Below are 11,504 nucleotides of genomic sequence, written 5' to 3' on the forward strand. Positions count from 1 at the left end.
AAGTTATATAGTTATAAGTTACAATATTTAATTTTGTTCATATATTTTATATATTTTATATTACATGTTACAAAGAAATGACATGTTAATTAAATTTGAATATATTTCACTTTACTTACTTTAACTTAATTACACATGTAATATATCTAATATACGTAATACATTTAATATATTTCGGATTTCATTATGTTCTTACTAATAAGCGATGTAATAATTAGCGATGATCATACATTTCGAGTTAACGAAACATTATCTTTTTACTACAAAACTGTACTGTCAACGATAGGTAGCGACGTTTGAAGCCATCGCTACTTTTCTTTTTTTGTGTTTCACCGCGTGGCTCCCTCTGTCTTCTTTCATCTTCTTCCAGCTCTAAGTTTCTTTCCGTATCTCTTTCCTTTCAACATCTCTTTCTCATGAACGCGTTCTCTTTCTAAGGGAGGATCGTGGGCGGAAATTAGAATAACCAGTCTAGTCAGTTGTATTGTGGTCGGCGGGCGGTGCGCGTCTATTTCGTGGCAGTGGAGATTTTTTGAAATACCGCCTTTCTCTATTTGTATTCCAATATGCGAAAAAAGGATTTTTGTTAACTTTGATTCTAAGAAGGCTTAGGACTTGTAGAATTTAGTCTAAATAAATCAATCGTGATCTCGTTCGAATGGAAAGTTCAATGATATTTTGTGTATCCTGGATGTTTTGTCGGTTTCTCTCCCGGTGATCGATCTTGGATACATCGATTGGATTGCGTCATGACAGGCCTGCATTTATCGAAGGCAGCGTATGTATCATTATATAGACATACATTTCTTTATATAAATGAACTGTCAGTATGTATTTCTTTAAGTATTATTCTAATTTGATAAAATATGTTCACTTCTATTCATTTTTTGATTTGACTTATTACACTTTTCGTTGTAGGTACTATATTTATTTGTAAAATTTTAGTAGTATACTATTTGTTTGATGATAGTTGATCTAATATTTGGCATGACGAGCATATCTTATAGTAATTCATATATACTTATTAGTTTGTATTATGATGCACATAATTATCAAAGATAAATCTATCAACAAGTTACCTTAAATTGAATAAAGATTATACTTAAATTATTTCACATTTTTACGTATTGCGATTTTATATCAAGATGATAATTATAAAACAAATAAAACTAAAAAACATTGGAAGATCTAATTTAAAGTGCATTTACGATAAGATGTAAAATATAGCGAAATGGCTTAGTTGACTTTTATGCGCGTATTCAATGACACAGCGAATGTAGAGAATGTCAATGAGATTTATGAATGGTCGTATAATATATGTTAATAGCAGTTATTACGATACTAATACTAAAGAATTGATATAGATATTGATTGGTTGAATCAAATTTTATTTTATATCGGAAGACAGTGCAAAATTATTAAATTATATAAATTTATTTATAAGTTCATAAAATGCAAACAACAGTAAAATCTCTTAACGATAGTACAGTTCATAGCCTATTAATTAAATTATAGATATTTAATAAAATTATATCGTGTTCAGAAATTATTTTCGAGGTAAACGTAATATATATGTTACATTTAATATTGATAAAGTGAATTCTATATTATAGGCGATTCAAATTATGATTACTTAATATTGAATAATTTAAGTAGTTAACTATGAATTTATTGTTAGGGTTATCCATTATAAATCTTTACGTTAGCCCTTAACTTTTGTCAAAGAACTTGACCAAAGTATCGAGATCTACGGTGTATAGGCGTTTTGTGTTGCCGTGATTCTAGTACGCGAACTGCGTATGTTTGCCACGCAATCGAGAAGTACGATTGGTAGAAGCGCGCGCATCAAATTTTAAATAGCCCGGGAGAAACCTTCGCCTCGGATAGAACGTTACGCTTTCTATTTGAGCGACACAATTTTCTATTTCTAATCGTTTCATTCATCCGATGATCGATTGAATCGAACCTTAATTGTAATTCGAAATCTACTACTACTATACCTTTTATTTAATTTTGTTTACTTTGAAATACTGAACATTTACGAATTAATTAATGTGTAGATTGTTGACGTTGGAGGACAATCCGTACGAACTAATCTTATTAAAATGTACAGTTGTTGCGAAACACGTGTTACTGATTACAGTATATTTGTCGTTAACGATTAGTCATGATACATATGCATGTATATGTATATACTAATATAAAGAAAAATCGCAGCAAAATCACAACCAAATCGCGGTCAATTGATTCATGTCAAAACTATTCTAATGCGCGTGCGTACGCATACTCATGACTGTACCCCGCTCGGGATACAACTACGGATGTAATTACATCGCAAACGAGCCGGAAGTGGAAACGGTCTGGCCGGTTTTGCCGGTTAAATGGCCACTTTACACGCTCGATTGTTTCAACGAGTTGTTTAAAAAATACATTTTTGTCCTCGCCAATGTTTTATCTTTTGTTTCACTTTTCTTCTATATATATAGAGTCGATAAAATTAATATAAATTGGAATTATTTATATGATTACGATAGTTATATACGTGTAATCGTTATAACTATTGCATCAATATTATAATCAATATTTTGTTTTCATATCTCTTGATGCAAAAAGTATCTTCTTAATAAATATTTATCAATTGAAATGAAAATTTTCAAAGAATTATTATAACATTAAAATAGAATTAAAATTATAAAGGAAGTAGCTTAATAGTCATTTTTAGAGAATTAAATACTGCATCCAGAACGGTGTATAAAAAACAATGTATAGTTCCATTTAAGAAACCAAAGGTCACCTTGAGATCTCGAGAACCCCTCCACCTGGACAAGTCTGGTAGTGGTCATAAGACGTCCCCCTTGAAACAGAACAAGTTTTATTTGAAACGTTCCTTCGAATATCCGAATATCGTACAGTTTAGGGGATATTTGCGTGGACCGATTAAAACGAGCCTGTATATTACTTCTTTCACTGCCATTTAAATTCAAATACACGATAATTATTTGCTAGGTTTTTATCAATTATCGTATTCATTGCTATTTGCTATTTACTGTTACTCCCTCGCTTAAGGGTGGCCTTTTTTAAGCTTACAATTCAATTTCTAGGATTACAGATTTATACATTTAAGGCAACTTCGTATACGTAGATTACGTTTCATGTGTATCTCACTCGTTTCTACTGGAAATTGGCTGTGATGAAATTCTAACGAGATGGAAAACACTTAGACACTGAGTACCTCGTTGAGAGATTTTACAACCGATAAAAATTAGAAATGCATGTTAACCGAGGACTTTGCAATTATTTATCGTTGTTTTGTACAACGAACATTTTCATTGCTTGCATACAAATTTTCCTTAATATCGTTATCATTGCTCTAGTGATCAAGAAATTGGTTGAAAGGTAACAAGCGTGGAAACTGTTTTAGGTGATGCCTCGGGAGCCTAATCGGGCATATCTGTTGGCCGTGTTGCTGCTATTGGTCGGTCTCCGCAAGGCTGGCTGCTCGACATCCGCTCCCCGATATCCGGTCTGTAAACCGGGTTTCGAATTTTGGTCGGTCGAGCGTGCCACCTGTTGGCCTTGCACCAGATGCGCTCCTGAATTCACTTTGAGTCCCTGCGCCATTTACAAGGATGCTATTTGCGGACCGCTCTCCGCTCTCGAGCTCGACTGGTCTTTCCTCTCGACCAGGAAACGACCGGAAACCGGCCAAAGGAGCCTCGAAGCGGTTACCTCGAAGATGTTATGGAGGTTCCCCGACTTGGACCAGCAACAGATTAGGCAAGAGTCGAAGGATTTTGCAGACAATTCGCAGCAAGATATCCAATCGAAAACGAAGAACCAGGTATAAGGTCTACAGTATTAAGTTGGTTATCAGAATTCCATCTATCCATTTCCCATCCATGTCCAGTTATCCACTTAGCTGAATTCATCACGTTGAAAGACAAGTGATTTACTAGTGACAGGGTGTGTCGCAACGCGTGACATCCATTTCAGCAGTGGGCACGAGAAACAATAAAGAAAGTCCATATGAACACGAGTCCGATTTGATTTTGTTTCAAAGTTATGGTCATTTAATTTTGCGTTTCAACAATTTGCGACAGTTTGCCTTCGTAGAAGACCCTTGAAATGGCTAGCCTCGGTCTGTACGCAAGCTTGCTGTCGTCCTATCAAAGTTTCGTGGTCTTTCAAAAATTCCAGGGGTATAATCGAATAATACAGAGTAATAAATTTGAGACAAGATCAGATAGGATGTATGTTCATTGTTTTTATGCCTTCTGTCCATTCCTGAAATGGCTCCCACATGTTGTGATACACTCTGTGTATCTGGAGCTTGTTCATTAACCAATGGAACGTTAATTCTACAACGAAATTCTAGGTATTGAACGAGTCTCCTTATCCAAGGAGCGCAGCTACTTCCAAGGAGAGAATCCTGTGGGACTGGCAAACGGTCGCGCTGATCCTTGCAGTGTGCGCCTGTATTCTCTTTTTTCTGGTCGCAGGATGCTCGGCTTTGGTCTACGCGAGACAGTGGCGTCGGATGAAGAAAAACTTCGAGCCTGGTAAGAATTCAACTTGTTATTAGTAATTACTGGACTGCGGATTTTCCTGCGTTTATGGGAAATTTCGAGATGCGAAGATGCATCGAATGCACACAATTTACGAAAATATATAGAATATTCAAAGCAACATACTCGTTACAATGTAACGGACGAATCAAAATCTCTGCTTAGCTTTTCTTTCCTACTTATTATTAATTATGTTCATCTATTGTTGCTTACGCGTAGAAACGAAGCCTTATGAAATGATTGCACAGTAGGAAAACTGAGTTCCCCGTCAAGGGCGCTGTCGGAAGAAGAGATCTTTTGCAATTTAAAAGTTGCTAAACGAATCACTCTGAATTCCTATGAGAAATATATATCGCGTGGTGTCCACGCGAATGCCAGCCGAACCCTGTCACTGTATTTTATGGGTGTAACGAAGCAGAAAATGTTGTATAAACGTAAGCTAAACAAAGCTTTATCGAAAAGTTGTAATAAAAGCATGAAGTATGGAGGGAATGGACTTGTGGTTTCGGTGCTATAAGACAAGAATAGATTTACAATCAACATAATCATTAGCTATTAATAGTCATGGTCAATGTTCCTGTTGATATGAAGATCTAGTCAGTATTCCTGTTGGTATTTTGTATTTTTATCGTAACTTTCTAATAAAGCTGTGAACGACCTATACTTATATAATTATACCTGGAAATATTACCTGCCGTGTGTAGTACGCTACTACCGAGTGTACACTATTGAGTGTACTAAGCATTAGTAGTAGGTAATATTTCGCGTTCTGGTATTTTGTTACATTCGATTCCGAAGGATTGTTATATGTTTCCTTGGAGGGGGATAAGAAGTCCTTTAAAATGCAAGACAGATTTTCTTCATTAGAGGGCCGCTCACGACCTCTGCTCACCTTGGCTCGATCTATCACGCCCGGATATGACGTCCCGGTATCCGATGCTTCTCATTTCTTTCGTGATGCTCCGTTCCGCGTTCTCTTTGTACTCATTTACCAACTTATGTCATCAATGATTATACATATCACTCGCGAGATACGTGCCTTTAATTGGGTACATTTGGTTTCATCGAATCGAAGCCAGTGTGAGGATTGGCTTTAATCGCAACAAGCCTGATACCTACATTTACGTATCGTTTTTATCAATCAGCATGGCGTGCCAATATTTAGAAAAATCTCTCATTCAACGATATTAGATGTTCGAAAGAATTATTTAATATACGTACAAGGTTTTAATCGATTTTTAATCGATCCACGCAAATATCTCCTAAACTGTACATTATTTGGAAAAATGTTCCAAACAAAGCTTGTTCTGTTTCAAGGAAAACGTCTTATGACAATCACCAGGTTTGTCGAGGTGGCGACGTATTCCGGATTTCGAGATAAACGTTCGCGACTTTTTTGAGAATTAAGCTTCCCTTATAATAAATAGGTTTACAAATATTGCGCATAAATAACTTATTTAACCACGTTACGGATATCAAACGTTGCTTCGATGCGAATTATACTAATTCCATACTACATTTATTTGCAACTATAAGAATTAATATGGAACTATAAAATCGAAGGTTTTTCATTTGTTCGGTGATGTAGCAGCTGATTGTTCGCGTCATTGAGCAGCACGAAGGCGGGAAAGGCAGTCGGAAGGCTGTTCAGATTTTTCGAAACGTTGAAATAACACCGCGTACGAAATCGCGTGACCCAGCTGCTTTAAATTCCTTACGGTTCGTCCAGTACTGTAAAGCTGTAAACGGGCAATGTTCGCAAATCGCCGTTACGATGTTCACAAACGAGAGGTTGCACGCGTATTCAAGATCGATCGCAGCTCATCGACTGTACTCATATTTTTTGAGATCGTCGAAATTCACTCTCGAATAGGGTTCGATACCTTAAAATTCCTGGAAATCTTGCAAGTCTGAAAAGTCTCGAAAGTCTTGCAATCCACCTAAATTTTGCAAATCGTGGTCGCGCAAGTGCATTTCCGATCTTTTGAACTTTCAAGGATTCCCAATAAATTCCAAGACTTTTATGACTTCCACAACTTCCAAGACTTTTAGAAATTTGATGGCATCGAATACGATTCGAAGTGTTTCAAAGTACTTGACAATCCATCACTGGACGTACATCCTCGCTCAAAAATATCCGGACGTTAGCTTATTTTGTGACAAGACGTATTTTAATTGTAAAACTATGGTTAAATCGTACTTGAATCGATTTGATTCTTCGTAATCGCTATAGCCACTTATAACATATAGGTGTTATATTAAATATTATGCCATACTCTTATATTACTTAAATATCAAATATACATACAGCGAATATTGGAGAATATGTAATTATAATTAAAATATATCATTTCGATATCTTCTAATGTGTGATTTAGATTTATATTCTGATGATTCCGTAAAGAAAAAGTAGCAAATGTTGCTTGCAATTACCAATTCGGCATTAATTTGTACACTTTGTACAAAATTCGTAAAATTCACACGCTGTTGCTGCAAAGTAATCCTGGTGTCCGTATACTTATGAGCAGTGTACGTGTACGTGTACAGAGAAGAGAGAAATTCGAATGGTGTTATGATCTACAATCTACGATGAACGTTTGTACGATGTTACTACCCGCATTTGCATAACGAGCGTTACGCAGAACTCATCAACGCCGGAACCCTCTCTTGTCCCCTCTATTCTTCCCGATATCCCCTTTTCCCCTTTTCCTCTTCCCCATCTTGCTGCCACCCACGCTTCCCGAGGAAGCGTACTATCTAGCGATAGAATCGATCCGTTCGATCCCTTCAATCTTTTTACGAACGTTATTGACCAAGCGCAGGTATCCTTGTAATTGCACGTACGTCGATCTATCTGCGATTTAGTTGCAATTGTTTAGTACAAAGTCGAAGAGTGCTCGTAGAGAACATCGCAAAGAGCTCGTTCAGACACGGCCGATATAGCAAGCAAGTAGCAAACAATATAGTGTCTTGCCCTGTGTGAACGCTAAAATTTATTCAAGTAGTTTAGCAAAATGGTCATTCGAGTTGACGAAAATTTGTCTATTGTCTTCCGGCAAAGTAGACTGCAGCTGTAGCAGTTGAAATGTACATCTTTTTAAAACCAAGATGTTTGACGATTGCGTAGGCAAAGAATTATTTTCGTTTCTTTCTTATTTTCTCCCAGCTGTTTCCAAACCTGAACGAAGCGGGTAATAAGCGTCCCGATTCTAGCGCAAATCTCACAAGCTACTAACGATGTTCGCTAAAGAAACAGAAAGAAGGAAGCACCTGACGTACACTTAATCCCATCACTAGTGGACATTTGTGGAAAACCTTTGAATCGTCACACGAGTCGGTATGAATGAACCACTACTCTTTGACTTCGATGCCGGTACGACGCTGTTAATTCTACGGTCAGACGCATAATGTTTCGTGTAATCTACTGTATCGTTGTAACAATCGTAGTATTATTTTACCGAGAAGTGACCGGGGAAGTGGCAATCTGTTCGTGTAAATGGAGGTTTACAAGAATAAAAGTTAAAAATATAAATCATAAGATATAAGATTATCGATAATAAAAAAAAAAAAAAGTGGTATTCGACGGAGAATCATTGAAACGAGGCTTTCGCGTTGAATCTCAGCCGAACGAATTCGCAAGGATATCGCTGGCTAATGTAATTGTGCTTGACATGTTCCTCAATTGGAATCAGAAGGTATTGTCGGCATTCTCACTAACGGATTGGTAATACAAGCGAATGGTCGTGCATTCGGTACCGTTTCATTGCTGGTTCTGCCTACTAAAGGGGACTGAGGATAGCCCGCCTCTTTCGTTAGAATCCATTACCTGATCCCCCTAACAATGTTCCTTAATCGTAACAAATTAACGATAATTCTCCAACACGGACCTTCGCAAAGCGATTTGCATTGCTGCACAGGTATAAAAGTAATTCTCGCATTCACGCAGTATAATTACAGCGACGATTCTTACAATTTCACTTTCTTATTTCTTAATAATTAATAATTAATTTCAATGATTTTCATAGGAACGCTTTTAAAAGTAGCACATCCATTTATACGAGTCTTTCAATCCCATTTCATATCATTGCTACGTGTAAAAAGCGACTCACAATTTCAAGATTGCCTCTTACGATCTTAATGCTTAGTCCAAGCTGGAAAAATTATTTAAATTCCCCTGAATCGTCTCTGTCGTTTGTTAATTACGAATCGATGGTGTAACAAAGTGCGTAAAATTTCAAAAGGTAGAATTTGAGAAAATACCTGTTAGAAAAAGCATGCCAGGTGAGGCATTCATTTTTCTAACTGAATAGTTCTTCGACCTGTGACTAGTCGGGCTTTTCTTCATGGGGAGAGAAACATGACTTCAGACCGGAGCGAGACTATCGTTAGATTCATCCCATGGGGCCTTGAGAAAGCAGAACTGCATTCCATAGTCGTTCAACTCGCATTCCATCCTTGGGCAGGCGATACGATCGTTTCAACTTGCACCACTAGATTATCAATGAACAATAACTTAAATGATCGGTGTCCTAAATTACTGGATTTCGTAAACGTCGAATTTTGTAGCAACGATAGTAAATTAAAAATTGTTAAACTACAACATCGACGTTGACTTGAACCTCTTCATTCTCATCGCGTAAAAATCATAAATAGAATAAATAATGTGATATTTAATTTATAAAAATTATACGACTGTACTTTATATTTACTTTGCTGTTCTTAGTATAATTGAAAGTTCGTTTATTCATAAGGAAAATAATTATGGTTTGAAAATTATAGCAGAAAGTTGGGAATTAACAATAACTATAAATAAATTACTCGATGGCAATGCAAAATGGACACGATTAGATTTTTACGCGTTTACGAGAATGTGCTAAAATTTGCCAAATTGTACAGATTACGTAGAAATATAAAATATACAAAGACTAAACTAAATTTGTTGTTGAAGCTCGTGTAGAGTAAAGACTGTTCGATATTTTCAGTGGGTCTAGAAGAGATCTCGGCTCGATTAAATTTAATGGTCAAGGCGGAACTAGCCGAACTGGTTGCCGGCGCACCAATGAACCCTGGTGATCCCGAAACAAGGTGCCAGTATCTCGAGAAACTCTTAGGTAAGTAAATTCTTTGAATCGGCTTGTTCGGGTTTAAACTGTATTTTCATCTTTAAAAATCCTCTTCGTTTCTTTATGTACCTAAAAATGCTATATGATTGAAAAGTAAGAAGAAAATATATATGCTTTTCGCGTGACATTGTGCTGTATTCTATAGGGTGTATTATAACAAAAGGGACTCGCTTCAAGACAGGAGTGGACAGAAGGCACAAAAGTAACGAAAAAGATTCATACGAACGTGTGTTCTGTCCGATCTCGTGTTAAACGTGTAGTCATTTCGATAATCCAGTTTCAATATGTCCAGAAACAATTTATCGTTTCTTCTGGAAAACATACGTTCTCAATCTGAGAACCTCAACCTCGCTAGTGAGCGATAGAATACGTTCATGAAAATGTTCAATGGGAATATATTGTAGTACAGAGATAGCTCGACTTACGTTCTTTCCTATTTGTCGTCTTTATTGGCAATGCCATCGGTATTTATTAAAACAGTCAGATTAGTATGTCCAAGTGCTCAGGCTTTCCAAGTCTGTGAACAATTTCTTATGTGTAATGCGATTCATACATTTATTTAAGTTGTAGTTTTGTGGTTGTCTAATTTTATAATATACATTAATTAATCAATTAACAAGAATCTGCCTCTACCATCTACATATATCGCTCATTTGCTGCAACAACGACGTAACTAAAAAATCACAATTATAAGGAAAACGAGTTTGAATGCTCCGAACTGTTACAGTTTCGTGATGATGCAATCATCGCGAGCGACACAATTGTCGCCGTGCGGCGAACTTTTGAACTTCGTTTGTACGTCTCTAACGGTAAAAAGTACATGGAACAAGTATTTCTACTGTACCGATAGCTCAAAGCCTACAAATTTCATTTGCAGTTACGTCGTTGCTGCAGCAAATTACCGATGTGCTAAGCACATTGTACAGGCTGTGTCATTTTAATCGAGCCAACTAATAACTCGAACAATATAGGTAATACATCTTTCTTTTCGCAGATCGAAAAAGGGAGACTCCTGTGGTGTCCGATTGGCCGGAAGTCAGCGGGAACGTTTACATAGAAGACGGAGATCCTTCGAAGAAATTGCAAATCGCTAGAATTCATCGAAATATCGAGACGATGTTAAATCAGAAGAAGAGTTTCAGCGATTCATAGAAACGCAAGTGGAATATGCGTGAAAGAAACCGCTTTCGAAGAAAGTCGAGTTAAAATTTTAATCGAGGACTATTTTATATTTATATTCGTATTTACGACTCGTTATTCAACGCGGTAGTTGAAATAAGGAAATTACGCCGAAAGGTACAAAATCACATTCGACGATTGTACACGAGCAATTTGTATTATTTTTTTAATAATTTAATAATTATATCTTTATATATATTTTGTTATTTAAGTAGATACACGAGTAAGGAGATGGAAGAAATCGTTGCTCGAAGTCTCGAAGCTCGAACGTGATCGAGCGACGACCGACTTGCCCCGTTCAATTATTTATTTCTTCTTAGTAGCTTTAAAAGCCGCCATCTCTGTATGATAACTATGCGATGTATGTATTGAAAAACAAAATAAAATGGCATAAACGTTTTCGCTATAATATTTTATGTTTAAAAGGCGTGTGTAGAATTTTCTGACTGACTATAGATCATTTTTCGTAATATTCATATTCCATCATCCTGTAACGAGGAATTGGGCAGAAAACATCGGAAAGCGAAACAAAACGAGAGATACGGATTCTGTGAAACACGATATGAGAGCCTGGATCACGTAACGAGGAGGTGCGAGAATGTAGAGGAGTTGGAAAAGATCTAAGAAGAATACTTGA

The 11,504-nt window shown here is 36.6% G+C and overlaps 1 protein-coding gene across 1 annotated transcript; it reads left to right on the forward strand.

The window, feature by feature from the left end:
- Nucleotides 1-437: 437 nt before the first annotated feature.
- On the forward strand, nucleotides 438-11,266 carry wgn (Tumor necrosis factor receptor superfamily member wengen). Its single transcript, XM_033349504.2, has 5 exons — nucleotides 438-778; nucleotides 3,422-3,841; nucleotides 4,376-4,559; nucleotides 9,548-9,676; nucleotides 10,683-11,266. Exons 2-5 carry the CDS (start codon nucleotides 3,425-3,427, stop codon nucleotides 10,838-10,840), a joined length of 888 nt encoding a protein of 295 aa, XP_033205395.1. The 5' UTR covers nucleotides 438-778; nucleotides 3,422-3,424; the 3' UTR covers nucleotides 10,841-11,266.
- Nucleotides 11,267-11,504: the final 238 nt, after the last annotated feature.

Source organism: Bombus vancouverensis, chromosome 17 (assembly GCF_051014615.1).
Source record: "Bombus vancouverensis nearcticus chromosome 17, iyBomVanc1_principal, whole genome shotgun sequence".
Taxonomy (NCBI): Eukaryota; Metazoa; Arthropoda; class Insecta; order Hymenoptera; family Apidae; genus Bombus; species Bombus vancouverensis.

What these genes read in the sequence shown, in the direction of transcription:
- wgn (XM_033349504.2), top strand. Translation starts at nt 3,425, where the DNA reads ATGCCTCGGGAGCCTAATCGGGCATATCTGTTGGCCGTGTTGCTGCTA. An exon ending in GAAGAAAAACTTCGAGCCTG is followed by an intron (nt 4,560 to 9,547) that starts GTAAGAATTCAA and finishes CGATATTTTCAG; the next exon opens with TGGGTCTAGAAGAGATCTCG. An exon ending in GTATCTCGAGAAACTCTTAG is followed by an intron (nt 9,677 to 10,682) that starts GTAAGTAAATTC and finishes TTCTTTTCGCAG; the next exon opens with ATCGAAAAAGGGAGACTCCT.